At 48.7% G+C, this 21,026-nt stretch overlaps 1 protein-coding gene across 1 annotated transcript in view; it reads right to left on the bottom strand.

The window, feature by feature from the left end:
- The window catches only part of Rhoq (ras homolog family member Q), a 34,332-nt gene extending 13,521 nt beyond the window's left edge, over positions 1 to 20,811 (bottom strand). The window contains exons 1-2 of the mRNA XM_051175218.1: positions 20,476 to 20,811; positions 19,870 to 19,928 (exon numbers count right to left, since the gene is read on the bottom strand). Of these exons, the coding sequence (XP_051031175.1) occupies positions 19,870 to 19,928; positions 20,476 to 20,617 (201 nt within the window). The 5' untranslated portion in view covers positions 20,618 to 20,811. The remainder of the gene's footprint in view (positions 1 to 19,869; positions 19,929 to 20,475) is intronic.
- Positions 20,812 to 21,026: the final 215 nt, after the last annotated feature.

Here is a 21,026-nt window from a genome sequence, read left to right as displayed (position 1 = left end):
CTGATCTCAACTAAATTCATTTTTCAAATCTGCAGCTCAGGAGTTTGCCACCTCAACAAAAGAAATTGCTACCCTCTTAATCAAGCTGCCCAAGCTAGAAACTGGCAAATCCTCAGTAGCTACACACATCTCTAACCGACTGACTGCTCTGGAGGTTCACAGCCCTTCCCTCTCCACACTTCCTTACCCAGGCAGCATCTACTCACTTTCTAAGCTTTGGTCTATAAATCATTTCATCTGATAGATCTCAGCGGGATGCAGGATCCAGACCCATCTCTGCTGCTCTGTGCTCCACAGCATCAGTGGGCTGCTCCTGTTTCTGTCACAGAAACAGCAGTGCCTCTACTCTTATCTCTATCCCCTGGGGACTCCCTTAGAGCAGGTCAGCAAGGCCTGGTATCAGGTGTCTGCTAGTGGGAGGTGAAACCAGGAAGTTGCCTGAAGCCAGGTCATAGGTAGCTTGCACTGTGCTAGCAGGAGCTGGAGAAAGTGTCTGAACTCTCAAGTGACATGCTAATTTGTTGGGAGGCTATTGTCACTTGTAAGAAGGAATCAAATTGACTTCTGGGACCAGGGCTATTTCTCTGCTGAATAATGTCTGTGCTAAACTCACTCAGCAGTGACCTCACAGCCCAGGAACCTCACACTGAGACACTCCCAGCATTTTGCTTCTTGCTGCCACAGCCTTTTATCATCATCTTGACATTTATGGTACCGTACCGAGGTGCAGAGGACATGATCTATCGGGCATCCTTGTACTTTTCCTTCTTTCCAGAACCCCGATTCAGTTCAAGGGCCATCCTCGTCCAGTTAGATACACAAGCCCCGGGGAGCCTGATGCTATCCTGGGCTTAGAGAAGGGCCATACTTGGGTTGGTGAGTTCTACTCTCTGCCCTGGTTTTTGCATGGGTATATGACCTAAGCTGGCCAATCAGAACAAAGAAATAACTGAGCAGTCCTAGATGCGCTTGCCTCTCCTGCCACTTCCATGACCCCTCCCCCTTCTATCACTGTTCCCAAGATGTAAGGATTTAGCTCTCATTGGTCCAATCTCTGAAGTGCATGGAGTTAGGTCAGGGTGTCCTCGGCAATGGGTCAGGGCTTCTAACAATGTCTTGTGTCCCTTTTCACCTTCAGCTCTGAAGGAGGCTGGGGAGTCCTTTGGAAAAGTCCAATTCTATATGTGACAACTCAGTCACAGAACCTGTGTCTATCTCTGGACTCTTTCTCATCATTATCTCTTAGTAACGCAGTAGCATAACCATCTATTATGCTAGGCATTATAAGTAACCCAGAGATAACATAAAGCACACAGAGGGGACTGGGGCTGCAGCTCAGGTGGAACAGTGCTTGCTTAGCATTGGAGGAGCCCTGGGTTTGATCACCAACGCCACAAAAGGCATTTGAGGTGCCCGTGCCTGTGAGCCCAGGGCTCAGGAGACAGAGGCAAGGACACGGTGATTGTCATACGCACTTTCGCACTCTTGAGCATGGCTTACCCTCCTGGCACATGTGTGACAACTCCCCCACCCTCGCCATGCTGAGTCACCTCCTTTGCCTCTGACCACATTGTACTCTGAGGATTCCCATGGAGCCCTGCAGTCCTGGTCTCGGACAGGCTACCTGGTTCTTGCTTCCAAAGAAGTTCCAACCATCCCTCTGTTCACCATTAGCCCCATAAATAGGGCTCCTCCCTCAAGGAGGAGCTTGTCCAGTGTTACATGAGTAGCTGGGCAGAACTCCAGCCCAAACGAAGTTCTCTAAACAGCGAGGGTTTGCCGAGTCACTGACCTTCTGAGCCTAAGCTGGGCTTGCTAGCTGTGTGGTCTCTAGCAGGTCACCTTTCCTGTCTGCTTATCTAGACTACCACAGACGCTCGAAAGCTGGGGGTGAGATGAAAAGAGCTGGAGTGTGAAAGGCTCTTAGCACTCCAGTGGATGCTGGTCTATATCCATTCTACCAGCAGAGTTTCTTTCCCATTCAGAGTCAGAGCAGAGCAGAGGTATAAAGAGAGAGAGAGAGAGAGAGAGAGAGAGAGAGAGAGAGAGAGAGAGAGAGAGTGACCGGCCAAACTACCCTCCTTGGTAAAGTCCAGGTCAGTGATAGACCATCTCAAAGCATAAGGCAGTGCAACCTTGGGAATGACACCTGAGGCTGACCTCTGGGTCCCGTATACATGTGTACAAATGTGAATGTTCACCCACACAGCCAGTTCAGACTGGATTCACCACTGGAAAGAACCTCGTTAGGAAGACATATGTGACACTGACTAAACACAAGCTAAGAGCCAATGGGACAAAGGCAAGGTGACTAGCATTACAATGAGTGCATGACCAACAGTTCCGTGTGTACTGCGGCTTACACACAGTCTGCTCTCTGAGTATTGTTTATAGAGATGGTCTCGTGTGGCCAGACTATCTCCTCAAACACCTCAGACATACTATGTAGCTAAGGATGACCCCGAACTTCTGACCTTCTTGCCTCTACCTCCCTCACTGTTGTAAGTACAGGATTGCAGCATGCAGGCCTTCATGAATGCCAGGCAGGTATTCTACCAATCCTCTACAACCTCAGAGGAAGTGTCAGTCTGGGTAGATCATCCCTCATCTCCCCCTCCAGGTCACTGAAGACAGCAGCCAAACTCTAGATGACTCAGTAATGAAACTGTCCTGTGGAGGCCCACAGAAGTGGCTCTGTTCCATCTTGACTTAAGGTCAGAGAGTTCCTGACCTTCAAGGTTGAGCCACAGAATGTGTGGCCTAAGGTATGGCTAATGGATGTCATACCTAGGCAACAGGATATTTGGTTTAGGATGTGGTTGCTTGATGTTTGGGTATTAAGGGGGTAATTACATCTGTTTGTTCCTTGCATCGTGGTAAGGAAGTCATTTGCCTTCGAAGTCGTTTGCCTTCCCCATTTTGATTGGGGTATACAAGAACTTGTAGCAATAAACTTGGGCTAATCACAGTATTTACTGGATGCCCTCCCAACTCTACCTTCTGTTTCTCATCTACTTTTTTCCTCAATCCACATTCCCCTTTTCCAGCACAGACAGAAGTCAGCTAGACTGAACACTGTCCCAGAAGCAGAGGATTCCCAGGGGTGGATTCCAAGTTCAAGGCCACACCTTGTGACCTGGTTGAATTGTGTAGGAGCCTTTCTTTTGGTTCTGGCTCAGAACCTGGGCTTGTGATGCCCATCCAATGAGTCCCATTAGAACTCACAGTACATCATGGAGGCTGTATAGCATGCGGCCTGGAAAACGAAATTGTAGATGACTCCTGTCAACAAAGCCAGTGAGATCTGGCAGCAAGAGGAAGCCATTGTACAGTAGACTGCAGATCCAGAGTGCAGGGTCTGGACCGAGGACATGCGCTGCCTGAAGCCACGTGAGTAACCTTCATTCAGTGTCCTATAGCCTCTCTCCTCATCATTTGTATGAGAGTGTATGAGTACATGTATGTGCTGCTGTGCATGTGTGTAGAGGTCAGAGGTCAACATCAGGCATCTTCCTGTTGCTGTCTACCTTGTGTTTTGAGACAGGGTCTCTGAACCTGGAGCTCACCCGTTTGGCTGAACAGGTTAGTCAGGGAGCCCCAGGAAGCCTCCTGACTCTGCCTCCCCAGCACCAGAATTACAGATATCAGCATTTTATGGACTGGTGCTAGGGATCCAGACTCAGATCCTCATGCTGGTACAGCAAACCTCTAACTGACTGAGCCACTGTACCAGACCTTACCATCCACTATAAAAACAAAAGCAAAGGGATAGAAACTTGTTAGACCTAAGTTCACTATTGCCATTAAATAGGACACAGGCCCAAAGGAGACCTTGAATCCTTGAATGCAGGTATAAGTTGATGACAAGAGGCAAGCTGCTATGTGCCCTGAGAAATTGGAAGACAGGAAAATCTGTCCCCTCTTGAGGACTTAGAAGAGGCTATGTGGGAAAGCCACCAGACACATCACCTTGCCTCCTTTAGCAATGCTGATCTTCAGGCAGCAGTAGCTCCCGATTGGACCCTTCAGAAAGACCAAACTCATGAGCAGAATGTTCCAGGACCTCTCACAGCTGACCTCAAGCTCCTTTGCCAATCTAAGTATCAAGAGCTCATTCTGACCAAAATGGATACAGGCTACTCTGCACGCCCTCCGTCCACCCCAACCAGTCCTGCACACCTCCTGTGCCTTTCTCTAAGCATGGAACACTTCCTCCACCAAGGGTGTCCCCTCTCCACCCCAACCCACAGGCTCATGCCATCTCCTCACCTAAGAAACTGTTCAGGTCTGTGGATGGGCTAGTTTTATGTCAGCTTGACACAAGCTAAAGTCATCTATGAGGAGGACACCTCAGTTGAGAAAATGAATCCATATAATAGGGTGCAGGCCAGCCTGTAGGGCAATTTCCTAATTAGTGATTGATGTGTAAGAGCCCAATGTATTGTGGGTAGGGCTGCCCCGAGATGGTGGTCTTGAGTTCTAAAAGAAGGTGGGTTGAGCAAGCCAGTAAGCAGCACCCTCCATGGCCTCGCATCAGCCCCTGCCTCCAGGTTCCTGCCCTGCTTGAGTTCCTGTCCTGACTTCCTTTAGTGATGAACAGTGAAGTGGAAGTGTAAGCCAAATAAACCCTCTCCTCTACAACTTGCTTTTGGTCATAGCAACTAGGACAGTCTGCCCTTGAGCCAAAGGGAGTTCTGTCCTGCCTTCAAATATCAGCAACACTGCTGACAGTTGTGCAGTGTGTTACATGAGGCCATCTAACAACCAACAATAAGGCTACATTTTGAGGTTTGAATGAATGGGAATCTGCGTATTTAGTCATCAATAGTGCTGGTGACTAAGGTGACTGGGGAACATGAAAGTGCCCAAATGCAATCAGGGTGACTCAATGGCAACCTAAGAAAGCTGCAACCTAAAAGACAGCATTGGGATGAGAAGACAGTATTTGCATGAAAATGTGTTCACTGGAAGTCACAGTCTGCATAGACCCTATGGAGTTGAGTCTTAGCTGGAATAGGTTACTTTTCCAGTCGCCAAGATCAGGATGCTGGACCTGGTGGACACAGCTTCTGGTCCTGAGAAATCTGCGTTCTTCTGTGGAAGGAACGGGGCATGATGTAGTTCCAGGACCAAAAGAACAAAAGACATTTAATAACTTTTGCTTCAAAGCCTGAATGCCGAGCAAGCATCTTAAAATTTTATCTCCCAGTGTCTTGAGGCAGGCGCTGAAAAGGGGCCGCTGTGGAACATATCTATGTTTCTAATTATAAAGGGGGACGACTTCAGCTAGCTCCCAGCTGACTGAACACACACATTTATCTCTTATCTCTCCAAAGTCCTCTAAGATGTACTGTGGGTTTGTTTTCTTTCTTTCTTTTTTTAAAAGGCATACAGCCACATGGAGAAGAAAAAAAAAAAAAAAAAAAAAAAAAAAAACAATAGGAAAGGAGACAACAGCCACAAAATTTTTGGAATCCAGAGGCAAAAAGAACAAAGTGAACCAGCTTAGCAGGCCCAGGGCTGCAGCTCCTGAGCTAACAGAGTGGTACTCGGGGAGCAGCTGTCTGCAAAACTGACATGCCCCAGGGGGCCAACGGTGTGAGGACTGGAGCAGTGTGTTCTTCTGGATATAGGACAAAGGTGAAAGCATGGTTTAATTTCTGATCCCTTCTCTGCCATGATAAACTCTTTAACCTTGCAAAGGGCAGAGGGTCTGTGCTTAAAACTGAGGCCCTCATTCAGAGATGCCGTTTGCAACTGCTTCCCGGGACACAAGCAACCCTGAATGAGCTCTTGGGCTGGAGAATAGATAATTCCTTTCTGGAGAGTATGACCCTAGCTCAGGAGGAAAGACAAAAACACTGTTGATTTTTATAGCATTCCCAAATGGAAAGCTTTAGACAGAGCACAGTGAAGTCATGATTTTCAACTGGGAGTGGGGGAGGTAAGGCTGGCACTGTCCCAAGGGAACATGTGTCAAAGTCTGGAGCATTTTGACTGCCACAGCTGGAGGAGGGCACTACCAGCTCTACAGAGAAGATAGCAGAAGTGGTTGTACACATACTATAGCTCACGACACAGTCTTTTCCCCAAGGAAGAACAATAGTCCAGCCGTGTCAATGGCATTGATTGAGAAACGCTGGCCTACAGGGAGAGCTGAGTTAAACAGCCCCCTCTCACATGCTAAGTATGAGTGAGCACCTGTGCAGATGCCAAGTTAACCTTCTTAAGTGGCAGGGGTTGAGACAAGAGCAGATAGATACAGAGACAAAAACTTATAACAAAGACACAAGAAATCAAGGTCCATTCAAAGGACCAAGACATCTCTACAGCGACCACCCAGTAGAAGCACAGACACAGAACTCCATGGAAGTCGACAGACTCGGTCATTCCTAAGTATACCACAACCACTAGATTCAGTCACTCCCCGATATACAATCGGTATTTAGACTGCACTGCATAGCACAGTCCTCTCATATCTGCAGGACCTACAGATAAGACTCTCAGACGCCGGGAACCGTGGACACTATTTGAGCCCCACATATACTGAATTTTTCCTACATGCACATGCCTATGACAACATTTAATTTCTAAGTTATGCACAATAAAAAACTCAAGAACAAATAATAAACTAGATCAATATACTGAAGTTAATAAAACTCCAAAGGGATTAGCATTAACACCTTAGAGAAATTACAGAAGATATTTCACCAGAAAACAAACCAAATGCTGGGTGTGGGGGTGCACACCTTAAATCCCAGCACTTAGGCAGCAGAGGCTGGTAGATCTGACTGTGAGGGCAGCTTGAGCTACACAGTGAGTTCAGGCAAGCCAGAGCTACATAGTGAGACCCTGTCTCAAATAACAAAATGCACCTAGAAAAGTAAGGCAGGGGGTAAGGGGGGAGGTATATCCAGAAAACAAAAAAAGGCCTTTGAACATTAAAAATAGAATCACATTTTTTAAAAAAATAGGGCTATAGTGGTAAATAATAAAATTGAGGAAATAACCCTAAAATAGAGCAAAATGACACAGAGACCATACAACATGAGAAAATTAAGAAGACATTCCAGGAACTCTGGCCTTCGAATCTAGGTAACAGACATGACATAACAGGATGTGGAGAAATCAAAGAAATTAACCAAAAGTTTCCCAGAAGCAAAATACAAATTTCTAGATGCAAGGGTGCAGTTGCCAGCTGGACACCACCCGACAGCTAACATCCATGGCATTTCAGGAGGGTGAAGTCGGAGGTCTAGAATGTTTCCAGTGCCAGGTTTCTGAAGGCAGATCAAGAACCCAGTTGGCACAAGACTCAAAAAGCAAAACAGAAACTAGAAGAGAACAGAAATGCCAAAGGGGGGGGGGGTTTACAATTTTCAAACTGTCAATCAAGTCTAAAAGGAAACAATAACAATAATTAGGCCAGGGGATGGTGGCACCCACCTTTAATCCCAGCACTGGGAGGTAGAGGCAGGGGGATCTCTGAGTTTAAGGCCAGCCTGGTCTGCAGAGCAAGTTGCAGTCCAGCCAGAGCTACACAGAGTGTCCAAAAACTTGCCCCCGATGAAGCTTGACTTGGGAAACTGATAACGTCCTCCATCAGAGCAAGTAACTAAAGGAGAAGGCAGGAAATCCAAACACAGATGGGGATTTTAGCAAGGTAGAGACGGGGAAAATCCCCGTGTGCAGCATCTAAAAGGCACCTGATATCAGGAGCAAGTGGAAGAAGGCTCACAAGGGATACGCCCAAGGAGAGTACAACGGAAGGACATAGGTGACCACATGGAAGGACAGGCTGAAAGTGAAACGGGAGGCGTGCCATGAAAACTAAGCGAGAGAAGAAACCAATCCCCAACTCTACAGGAACACCCTGTGTACAGAACCCACCTAGTCACTAACTCATCACCGGTAAGACTGAAACTACAAACCCACCACTGGAGAGGGTACCTGGGAATCTGGTATCATTAGAGGGCTGGAGCATCATGGCGTGAAGTGAAGACAATGTTTGTTACTGAAATAAGCAGCTGGGTGTGGACGGCGGCCATCACATGGGAGGGGACTCATTCTTGTTATACAAGTACAGAGAACGCTTTTGTTTCTCCTTAATGGGCCCTCTCAGGACTGCTGGCTCTTAAACCATCTACATTAAAACTTTAATAAGAATAAAACGACTTTCAAAAAAAACAAACAAACAAAAAACCCGGGGAAAACAGAATAAAGGGGTAAATTTCTAAACTTGTTCACTAGTATCACAAGTTGGAGCCAATCGCTTTGACTATTTCGTTAAGTTTCCCCTCTGTTTATTATACATGTGTACATTTTCAAAGTTGCAATTATTGCTGTTTATAGTTTTAATCCATTTCCCCCCACCGTACTGCAGGCATCGTCAGCTGTCTACATTTCTTTACAGTTTTGTGAAAGCAGTTCTTAATGGCTGCTATTATCCTAATATACACCGTCCCGTGCTCAATAATTGCCTTTTCACTGTTCACCAATGAGTGTATAGCTAGCTGGTCACCGCTGTAAGTGACGCAGTGTAAGCCTGTATGCACTCTCAGTGTTGTCTTAGTATAAATTCAGAGAAGTGGGTCGCTGCAAACTCAAGAGGCGTGGTCCCAATACCCCCAAACTAGCTGGGGCGGGTTTTACTCCCAACAACATGGTATGCGCAACCTTTGGACACATCAGCACCAAACTGTTGTCCACACACAAGAACTGAGTAACTGAATTGAAGAAAAATAACTCACACATACAAAGATCTCAGAATGTTTTAAATAAGTTTATAATGTTTTTCTAGGACATGTTCATAGCTATCTTAGGGCACATGTAGCCCCCAGGCCAGGTTGGCCATGCCTGGTAGAATATTACCTTTCCTGTCTCTTGGCTATCAGTTTTCCCTATCTTATCCAATCCAATAGATTAAAAAATCTTTTTATTTGCATATCTTTGCACAATGGACTTTTATTGGCTATTTACTTTTCTGTGGCCTATTGGTTTATATCTTTGTCTTTTTCCTGCTATATGCCTGTTGGCATCCTCATTAAGACTCTTGTTTCTTTCTTACAAGACAATACAGACCCATGGACCTGACCATCCATGACTGTTTCCAATAAAGCCACTAGCCACTAAATTGAGGGAACTACAGAGACTGCCTGGGTGGACATATTTGTGACACTTTTCTCATTTTCACAGAATCTTCATTTTCTACTTGTGTTTTGGTCAGCTGTGTACACATCTTCCCAATTCTCTCTCTCTCTCTCTTTCCCTCTCTCTCTCTCTCTCTCTCTCTCTCTCTCTCTTTTTGTGGTTTTTTTGAGACAGAGTTTCTTTGTGTAGCTTTGGAACCTGTCTTGGAACTTGCTTTGTAGACCAGACTGACCTCGAACTCACAGAGATCTGCCTGCCTCTTCCTCCTGAGCACTGCGATTAAAGGCATACACCTCCAACACCTGGCTACATCTTCCCAATTCTATAAACCATTCCTACAAAGTGGAAACCCCAGTGGATACGCATTTTGTTAGTGTAGGGATGGACGTGAGAGAGACCAGGAACTAAAGTGCAAAGGGAACAAGAATACTGGACAGGAAGGGGGACAGTGGCCCCATTCTTTGGGGGGGGTCAAAGGACAGCAGTGCTTTGCATTGTTTTCCTGCCCTCTATATGGTCCCCAGAACCTAGAGAATGGCCATGGAAAAAGACTAAAAGAGATATTCAAGCTAAAGGGGAATGAAATACTGACACTTTCTGCAATACTGATGAACTCTGAAAACATGTCAAGTGAGAAGAGCCAGACATAAAAAGAACAGATAGCTACACAAAAAGCCCAGAATAGGCAAATCTATGAAACAGAAGTGGATGGATGGTTGCTGGGGAAGGGGATATAGGATTGGTGTGAAGTTCCTTGCAGGCGGTGATAAAAATGTTCTGTGGTTTCTGCTTTAAATATTAAAGCAAGAGTAAATACATACATCACCAGTTTGATGCAATTAATGGCCCTCACCCATTTGCTGGGTTACTGATACCTCTGTTACCCAAGTGTTAGCAGGAAGGCCACACTGTCTAGACCCACCTAAACTATACAGCCTTTCTGCTACCTCCCTCTCATCTCCACAGGCCGCTCTGGAGGCACACCTGACAGAAGGCATAGATCTGTGGGTCTAGACTCACTGGAGAACAGTTCAAACCCACAGCCAGTAGTATATCCAAATGGAGCCGGCAGCCTGTCTCCTCCTGAGCCCTGCAGCAAGTGCTGTTGTGCTTACATGAGCAATGCATTAAAACCACCACCTACAAGCTGATTTTAAAGCCTTCAATAATGTCTAGACAGGTCAGAATCCTCTTCCAAATGGCACAGCCATTTATGAAAGTCAGGATTTTCCTCCCCCACAATAACTTGACCAACAGGGTCTCTGAGATCCAACCCTCACCTAGTTCCTATGGGGATTTCCAAACCCTGTGTATAAAGTGTTGTGTCACACATATTCCCTGCTAAGGGACTTCAACAATCTTCATGGGTAATGAAGATCTACCGAGGAAAGGAGCCAAGTGTCAGGTTGTCTCTCAGTCAGTTACTAAGTTAAACTCCAAAAGTGGGGTATAGGTCAACCTCAAAAGGGAGGGGGCTGCTGAGCGCACTAGATTTCTGGGTGATTCCATCTGTTGGACAGAGTACCCAGTGTGGGGAACAGAAATCTCCATCCCTGCTTTGCCCCTCCTTTGCCCTCTCCCCACATACAGCATCATCTCTAGAGCCAAGGAAGCTTCTAGAAACACCTTTGGGGTAGTAAGAGTGGCCAAGCCCTGACCTAGCTGTCTGGGGAGGACAGCCATTTGCAATTAGAGCAAATGGAGCTTTAACTGACCTGGAGAGTCATAATTGAACACTATCAGTGGCGGCTCTGACACTCAGGGGCTCCCTCAGAGTCAACTCACTCATAATCCTAACCACTGTGCTATTCAAAGGATGGCACTTTTACACTGGAACAAGTTGGTTGTTTTGTCTTTGTTAAGGAAACAAAAAGATAACATTTGAAAGAAAGGGGGCAGAGAGGAATAGAGAAAGAGGTCACTTCAGAGAACATTAAGTCAGTCAAGGAAAAGGCCATTACTGCCAAGGTGGGTGCTGAGCAACACAGCACTTCCTCTGCCTCCAGCCACTGTGACCTGCCTGAGGTTTAAGACCAACAGGTGTCACAGCCCATCCAAGACAAAGCCAAGCCACCACCCCTATGGGGCACAGGGTCTGATATCACAAACAAACCTTAGCTAAGGACGCCAGCCCTCTCAAGCTACTCAGTGTGCAGGACAGCGTGTGGCTTGGCCTGTAGACCTCATGAAGAAATACCTGTGGAGTCTACTATTTGCACACCCTTAAGACACACAGCATGCTCATGGAGCCAAGGTTTGCCACATGACATCCTGCCTCTGTTTTTCTCCCGTGTCCATAGGTGGGCTGGGAGGGCTCCATTCCTTAAGCAAATGTGGACAGTCCCAACACAGGTCCAAAATGAGGAAGGAGGCCTGGCAACTGTCAGGAGGGAAAAAGATTAAACATCAAGTTCAGTCATGTTCCCCAGATACTGGAAGGGCGTGTAAGGTAGTAAGTGTGTAAGGAGCTTCCTGAGAGGAGATGCCAGAACTTACACACAGTGTCTGTGCGGCTCTGACATTTTTGGCCCCATCAGAATCACGTGTCCAGCCTGGACTAACAGCAATTTAGGAGATGGGGGTGGATTTTAAGATCTGAGATGCCTAACAACTTCCCCAGCAATCTGTGAAGCCAGCACATGTAGAATTCAATCCAGTCAGTGCATTGTCTACCTGGGAAGCCCTGCTTTGACTTAGTTGGGGATTCACTGCTAGCAGAGCAGACACTGGCCTCCTTGGCAACCCCAGAAACAGGTCCCACTGTGCTTCCATCACAGGCCCAGCCCAGATGTGATGCCCAGGGACCGTTTGCTAGCTGGCTATAGAGAGATGCTATCATCAGCCAGCTACCATGGAAAGCCAGAAGCTAGGGGATCTGGGAACCCATGGACAAAGTGGTGGCAATGTGGATGGCCCAAGCAGGCAAATGACATAGGCAGCAAGTGGCAGGTGAAGATATGGGATGCATTTAGGGGACTTTGAGATAAAAGAGAAAATTTCTTGTCAAGTACATTATAGGCAAGTTCTTTACTCGTGCTACACCCTAAGGCCCAGACACACATTTGTGAAGAGGCAACTTCCCCTAATAAGAAATAAGAAAACTCTGGAAAGGGATAAAAGGGAGGCTTGAGTAGCCACTGTGTGATATATCCTCAACCACAGTCAAGTGGGCAGAACAGGGCACAGGGAGCAGAAAGGGGCATAGAGGGATGCTATCCCTTGGGTTTGAGGGAAGTCCACAACAGCTCAACACAGGACGAAAGGCAGATGGCGCCAAGCTTCGGCCACCCTCTCATCAGCAGAGTGGCACAAGTGCCACCCCAGACATGCCCTGTGGCGATATCTTGTGTGAACAAACAAAGCCTCCAGACCTCTACGGTTAGTTAGTGGCAAGCTCCATTCTCTGACCCCCAGACAGGCTTTATTTGTTCAAGCAAGATATCACCACAATGCCCCTTTTAAAGAAGTACAGTGGTTTGTGGGCAAATAGACAAAACAGTCCCAAGAGCACACAGGACAACATTAGTGGAGCAATTTCAGCACCAGCCCCTGGCATCCCATCTACGAAGCCAGTCCTCCTGTCTAGAGAAGCGATTGGGGTTTTTTGCATGAAATCGTCAACAACAGAGCATGTGCCATGGGACAAGGAGACATCTGATAACGGGTAAGCTGATTAGTGTCAACTGTTAACATGAAGACCCAGGACTTGCTGCCCAAAGGCCTGCCCCAGAAACTCGCCTTTTAATGGTCACCAGCTACATGGCCTGGAGCAAGCCACTTAACCTCCTTGACCCTGCAAAATAAGGCAAACACCACTCACCTCCATGACTCACAGAGGTGAGAAAACAAAGAGGCCACAATTGCTCTATGGGCAAACACCACTCAAGGCTGAGCCCCCCAAGTCTACCTTGCGGTTTCACACACACACACACACACACACACACACACACACACACACACACACACACAGAGAGAGAGAGAGAGAGAGAGAGAGGGAGGGAGGGAGGGAGGGAGGGAGGGAGGGAGGGAGGGAGGGAGGGAGAGAGGGAGGGAGGGAGGGCTGGCTCACTTCCCTGACCAGTCACCCAGTCACCACAAAAGAAACAGCAACAATGGAGGGTTCCTCCTCTTCCACTTACTTTTCTATTAAAATCAACAAGCAACAAAGCAGCACATTAATATCTCTCTAATTACTAAGCTGTCCATCCAGAGGAGGAAAGTCCATAATTTAATTATCAAAGCTATACTTCAGGCTTCCAGGGAGAGCAAGGATCCCATGCCCATAAAGATACAAGTGGGCCACCCCCCATGCCTTCCCTCTCTCTACTGCTTCTCACACCCTTGCCAAGATACGAGCTTTCTCTCACACACTTTACTTCATGGCCTCACTTAGCACCACGCTTCTCAGACTAGCACTTAGGGCACAGAGAGACAAGCTGCTGTGCACACACCTGCTGGGGGTGGGCAAGGAGAATGGGTGAGTGACTGGAAGGGAAAGCCGGACACAAAGCTGTCCCAAGCCCCACTGGCCACCCTAAGACGGGAGGAAGTCCCTAGGAAGCTGTGATTTGGCTCTCAAGCCCTACTAGGAGTTACTGTCACAACCCCATTGCACAGATGAGGACATTAGCTTGGGGGGGGGAGGTGAAGGCTCTTGGTGCGAAGCAGCGGAGCCTGGCCAGGACTCTACAGCCCACTCTGGCTGGCCCTGCTCTCCTGCCTCCTCCCCTTCCCTACATCCTCACCACCCTGCAGCATTGCTGTCCTCCAGCCTCCCATTTGCACAACGCACGTTCCAGGGTCTCACCACCTTCCTTTTTCTCCTACAGAAGGCTGGACCATAAGCAGCCACCAAAGGGGTATCACCAGAACTGAGGCGGTGAAACTGTCTCCCCCAACCCATACAGAAGGAAAGAGGCTGAGGGAGGAAGGCAGGGTCCTTGAGGGGAGCTGGCCGGTGGACTGATCTCAGCCACACAAAAGGACGGAGAGAATTTGATGTTCATCTGCAGAATCCAAAACACACCTTCCTACTACTTCCTGTTCAGGAGACCAGGGAGTAAAAGGTCCTGAAGATGCTAAAGCCTGAGCCTGGTACCCTTCAAGCCCAGCAGTGATGCACTGTCCACACGCCTGCTTCATTCCCATCAGAGATAACAGCTCAGTTAGCAGAAAGGAGGCTGTACCAGGTGCTCTTAGCCATGGGTTAGCCGTTAGCTGAGCAAGTGGAGAGCCAAATGAGAACAAATGTGTTTTAAGATGTATGTGCCTAGCACCATGGGGCACTGAGCTGCACTCTGGGATGCGGTGAGGGAGGATATACAGCACCTCTCCAGCCCAGGGCTGGGCTAGGGTATGAGGCATCCACAGAGGCCATGGCAGTTGGTGGCCCTAGACCACTCACTGGGGCTGGAGCATGTGAAGGGCTGAAACAGAAGGTCACCTACCACCTGCTGGCTTCCCTGGGTGCAGAGTGGCTGTAATGGGCACCGAAAGAGGAACAAGAAAGTGCTGAGGGCAAAGAAAGCCACTCCCCAACCAAAGCTGGCCAAATTAGGGCAAAACCAACCCCCTTAGGGTGTAAAAGGAAATCTAGCCTATCACTGTCATCAATCATTGTTTCTTTTTAAAGCTGCATTTGTAGTTTTTTGCCTGGTTTTTCTGCCTCTGCCTTTTTCTTCTTTGCAGCATCACTGCTGTGTCTGGGGCCTTGGGGGTACCTGCTGTTGCCAACACATGTGTTCTTGCTAGAAACTGATACCCCCATGGAGAGCTGCTAGGCTTTGCCATTTGCTCTCATCCCCTGAGATCCCAAATTCCACAATGAAGCCACAAAAGTCCAATTCTCCAAAAGGCTCCTGACCTGAGCATGAGGCTACAAGTTCAAACCCCAGTACTACACACACACACACACACACACACACACTCACACACACACACTCACACACACACACTCACACACACACACACACACACACACACACACACACACACACACACACACACAATAAGTTAGCTCTGTGGCCATATCACGGCCCTCCAGCTCCCCAAGGCTGGCGAGGCAATACCTTGGTATGTCCATAGCACTGATACTTAATGCTTAGCATACCAGCCAGGAAACTTTAAAGTCTGGAAATGTCACAAGACCTCAGGAGAATCATGTTGGAAGTCAATCAAAGGACCCAAAAAGGTTGAAACAGGTCTGAGGCACAATCAGGCACTGCCCCCACCCTAAGGTCCCTGCCTTCGGACCCAGGCTGGAGCTGAAACAGGCCACCAGTGGCCCACACAGGAAAACACAGTGTATTTTAGACAGTGACAACTTATGAATGAACAGGAGCCACCTACCTTCTCAATACAGAGGAGGAAAGCAGCATGCCCTTGTGACACAGTGCAGCCTGGGATATAAATAGCTTCTACAAAGGTTGGCAAAATGCAGACAAGAAACTATAGTGGGTTACCAAGGCAAACCAGAGGTGCATTGCCCCATGTCACCTGTCACAGGTCATATCTAGAAAGAGCCTCAAGGATCCTCGAACTCTCAGGATGGAATGTGGGGCCAAGGACACCTGAGGCCCTGGTGGGGAGTGCGGGGAAGAGGGTGTGTGAATGGCTATTTCCTATTCCCTACCTCTGCACAGGGAAGTAGGAAAATTATTATTTCTGTTTCACATATCTCTTTCCCATCAGTTCACTTGCTTGCTTGTTTCCTTTCTGGCAAATTCTACCTGAAAAGATAGGAGGCACTGCTTGTGTTGGGGTACCTTTGCCCTTCCCTACCCCTTCCCATGATGCTAGTTCCTGGGTGCTGCCCCATGAAATGCAGAAGAGGGGAGAGACCTCCCATCTGCTGCCTTGGGTGGATGTTCCCTTTGTTGGAGGAAGTGCCTCCCTGGGTACCCAGAGAGCTCCCAGGGTGGTAGTGGTGGGGAACCAGCCACAGCTGCTGGGTTATGTATGGCAAGTGTGAAGCACATCTCATTTGTCATTGAAAGCTACCCCGGGGGACACTGGAGTAAGGATATTTATAGCTCTCATGGATGCAACCCTGAACTCGGATGCTTAAGTTGCCAGATACAGCAATGGTGCACCTAAAGCATACACATGAACTTGGACACAGAGACAGTGGCCAGATCTACAACTTTGGGGATCCCAAACTCACCCCACCGCATACCCACCAGAGTGTCCGTGCTCTGAGACCTGGCATAAACTGGATTTCAGTTCTTCCCTCCTCAGAGCATCAAGTTCTGCCTCCCTGCCAAGGATTAAGAGATCAGGCCTGGAGCCCAGAGCTAGGATGCAGCCTGCCAAGCAGATCCCTGCTGGCTCTTTGGGCAGAGGGAAAGCTCCCCACTTCCTTTCATTCCCAAGAGTAGAGGCAGTGGGGACAACCCCTCCTTTCTAATCCCTTCACAGAGCAGGTAGAGGGCTAATGCAGAGCCTATACCAAAGACCTGAAGCCAGGCACAAAAGGAGAAGTTCCCCTGGAGACAGGAGACAGGCAGAAAGCCAGAACTCTGTGCATGGCCCCCAACACAACCCGGGGGGGGGGGTAGGGGAAGGTGCTTCTGTCAACTTCCACCCCAAAACTTGGCAGTCAAAATGGCATGCTGTCCTAGGACCACCCTGGGGCTCAGCCAAGAAGGGGAGGGAGTTCCCATCAGGAGCAATACTTAGAGTGAGAAGAACATTGAGAGATGTCCCTATACAAGGCGCATGATGCGGACGAATGTCCAGCACACTCCCGTACTTTCTGTCTCTGTCTCTCTGCTAATTGCAGCCAAGGTCAAGAAGCCAGCAGCCTGCTCAAGAAGGCCAAAGGTCACCACCTAAGCACCCTGCCCTACTCGTAGATTCCTAATATGTCAACTGGGCAAATGATGTTTGTGGCTTTAGACTTGACCGGGGTCATCAAGAAGACCAAGAGTGAAAAAGCGGACTAGAGGTATGCCACCCTGAGGGAGGAGGCATGGTTGCATTTCTTCAAGTAGGTATGCCAAGCACCCACACACACAAGCAAACAGTTTGGAGAGAAGGCAAGTGCTTCCCAGTGCTATGATTCTCCTCATCCCTCAGTCTCTGGGAAAAATGAACCAACAGAAACCTACACGTGCCCTTGCTTCTCAATGCCAACACAGAACCCAGAAGGATTTCTCTGGCTCCTCACATCTGCTAATACTTTCAGGATCGGGCCCTCTAGTAGAATTTATCAACTTTAGGTATGATACATATGTCCTCTTCCATTTATGACCCCCTCACCCCTGTTACACTGCCTACAACAGAGCACAGTGATTTCTTGTAATACCGTTTTGCACGCCTACTGTACACAAAGAACTGTGGATGCCAACTGTTTTTGCAAAGGTTAATGAATTTAAGGCAGCCTACATCTCTGCAGTGTAGATGCTAATTATCTACATTTTACTATTACAGAGAAAGTAAATAACTCAGCCAGAACTGCATACAAGGTAGAGATCTAAACTCAAGACGTTTTGGTCCCTATAGGCTTTCCTCTATTATCTATCTGGCCGAAAGTCCTCCACAGGTAAGTATGTGTATGAATGTCTATATATTTATTCAGCACTATTGGTATGATAAGAGGAATCTCATACCTATTTATAGAGAAATGCGGTCTTTTTTTTTTTAACAATCAACACAGAAATCTATGTAAGATGCATCAACAATTATTTGATCCAAACTCTTACATTCACACAGCAATGGGTCCCTAATTAAAATGGTTTTTTTTTGTACACCCGAGTATGATACAACAGCTTAGTATGATACAACAGCCCTACTGCATCGCCTGATAATGGCTAAGTTTCCTTATTACCAATGGAATGAATTATCACTAACTTTAACCCCAAATCAAAAGTATCAGGTGGCACAAGACCCCTGAATGCATCCTCCCTGACCCACCCTGTCTACCACCACCAAGAGAATGACTGCAAAAACCTCAGGTTACTTTATGCACATGAACAATCTGGCCTATGGGGGTGGGGGATCTTGGCACTTCCCAGGACCTCAAATTGGAGTGATTGGAGGGCCTTTATCTCAGCAGCAAGCTCTTGTGAGCTTTGTGACCTGGGATGTACAAACATGGGCATGTGGTTAGATAGTAATTGGGTCTCTGTATGAATAGACTTCCGACACTCACATGTCCTGTTAAACTAAGTGCATGATTAAAACTCCATCACTGAGACAACAGAATGAGGTAGTATGAAAAGTTAAAATTAGAAACTTTCCTCCCCAAAATGCCCTATTGTCAACTGATGTCAATGTCTTCCCTATCAACAACACAACTTAAAAGTTGGTGGTATCTGACCGAATTCCACTCCTTGCCTTCCATAACTGAGGAAGATTGGGGGGCGGGTAATGAAAGAATAACCAAACCAGGCCCCCAAATCTGAGAATCAGACCTGGCTGCACTGACCTGGGCACCCTCGATGAAAGGGAGTATCCTCTGGCCCTTTGAATCACTAGTACTTCTCCATCCTCAGATGTTCCCATAACAGTTTAGAAATCAGGGCCATTTCAAGCCTCCTCCCCCCACCAAAAACAAAACAAAACAAAACAAAACAACCCAACCCACAAGATATTTCTAGACTTCAATATAAAATCTAAGAGTGTACAATTCCAAAAGGCAAATCTAAACAAAAACCACATATTTAGCATATAGTATCTGTAGTGATCATTCTTTTCTTACTTTCTTTTTTCTTAACCCTGCCCCCAACCGCTTGGCTTTGAAAATAAAGAAGAAACTCTATGATTGGACTTCCCCCAGAGCCACTCATAGCCCTTCGGTGGCTCACATCTCCTCAGGGTCCTCAACTCTGCACAATACACAGAAACTTCTTCCCGAGACTTTGGGCCAGATAGCAGAGACGAATTCTGCAAACTTCATCACCTTAGCCGCAGAGGAAAGAAAGTGGGTCTGGCAAGACAGTAGCACTAGGTCAGGGAGAGAAAAAAAAAAAAAAACTCCTTTATCCTTCAGGAAAACAGCCTAGCCCTTCTGGTTTGCAACCACTAGCCAGAGGCTGAAGGTAGAAGCCTTCCTTTCTTTACTGCACAATAATCTCTCCAAAGAAAACACAGTCACCTGGCCCTCCAGGGGGAAGAAGGACTCAAGCTGAACTCTTAACCCTAGCCACTCCGCACCCCAGGGAGTGGCTGAGGGTTGTTGTTTCTTTCCTTTTTCCCTGTGGTTCTCTGGTAACACCACAAATTACGTTTTCAGGGACTGGAGTCCCAGAGTGCAATGATGTTGTAATAAACATAACGAGAACCAAATGCCTTCCCATCATGTTAGATGATGCCATTTCCCACCAATCAGGCTCCTCGGGCAGGCAGACCACTCACCAATGAGGGACCAGACAGAGGCTGTGAGGGGGAGACCTGGTCACCAACAACTAAAAATAAGAGCGCTTCACCATTGGCTGCCGCCACTTTGCAACAGGAGTTGGGACCCACACACCAGGCAACACACATAACGACCCGTACTGTCAAAAAACTTTCACATCCCGGGGGTTCACATTGGTCTGCATTTTCTTTCCAGTTTGCTACCTTAATTTCCTGACTTGAGAAAAGACCCGATCCCCGAAGGGGCCTCTGGAAGACACACCCTCCCACCTAGACACCACAGCTTCCGAAGGCCCCTTCACAGTCACACAGAATTGGCGAAAGGCGGAGGTAAAGGAACCGGCCAGAGGCCAAGACACTTACCTGCCCAGCTGTGTCATAGAGTCCCAGCAGGTACTGCTTGCCCCCCACGGTGACGCTGACTGCAAGGACAGAAGTGGGGGTGGGAAGAGAAGCTCACAATAACCTGAGGTCGAACAATTTCTTTTCCTACAGGACCCCCCCCCTTTCCAAATCACGGGGAGACATGTGGGTGCTCCCCGGGAAAGAGCACCCCCCCTTTAATGTTCAGCTCACTGCCAAAGTGGCATGCGATCTAGGTGTAATGTGCACTCCTGCTACCCACCTCTCTTCTCCCAAGTCCCATAGCCACGTCTACCCTAGTGTCCCCAGCTGTCTCCCCCACAGGGGTTTGGGGCAGTAAGGGAAGCGACCGTGGGAAGGTCAAGGAGGGCGCTCAGGGGACTGAGAAGTGTGGAAGAAGGGGCGAGGGGGGAAGACAAGGAGGGGTGGGAGTTGCTTTGAGGGGTGACCAGAGGCACAGTCTGGTCTCGGGGGTGGGGCCGCCAGGCAGAGGGCACAGCGGGGGAGGGGAGCATGTTCAGGGGAGGCAGCCAGGGGGCTCAGCCAAAGTTGCTCCAAAGTTCCCGGCCGGGAATCAGCCCCTCAGTGAGCAGAACAGAGGCTTACCTGCGTAGTGGTCGAAAACAGTGGGCACGTACTCCTCAGGGAAGGCGTCGTTGGCATAGCTCATCAGCAGGCACGTCTTGCCCACCGCCCCGTCTCCGACCACCACGCACTTGAGCATCAGCGCGCCGGGCCCGTGAGCCATGCTGCGGCCGGCCGGCCTCGGGGCATGGTCCCCCCGGAGCCCCTGCCCCGGCCCCGGGCTCAGCCCCAGCCCGCCTGGGGGGTCCGCCGTCGCCGCCGCTCGGCGCAGCAGGGCCGTCCCCCCGGCCCCATGCAGCGGTTCCCCTCTCCGGAGGGGAAGGTGCGGCGGGCCCGGGGCGCTGCCGCCGCCGCCGCCGCCGCTTCGATCGCTGCCCCGCTCCCCGCCCTGGCCCCGCTCGCCGCGTCCGCCTGCTGCCCCCGCCGCTCGGAGCCCGAACCCGCTCCCCGGCCCGGCCTCCCCAGGAGGATCCGCCGGATCATAAGACTGTCCGGCCCCGGGGGAGTCGGCAACTTTGGGGAGGGCGGCGGAGGGGAGGGGCCAAGCGGCTCTGCCCGCCCCGCCCCGCCCC

Source organism: Phodopus roborovskii, unplaced genomic scaffold (assembly GCF_943737965.1).
Source record: "Phodopus roborovskii unplaced genomic scaffold, PHOROB, whole genome shotgun sequence".
Lineage (NCBI taxonomy): Eukaryota > Metazoa > Chordata > Mammalia > Rodentia > Cricetidae > Phodopus > Phodopus roborovskii.
This window is presented reverse-complemented; position numbering and strand designations above follow the sequence as displayed.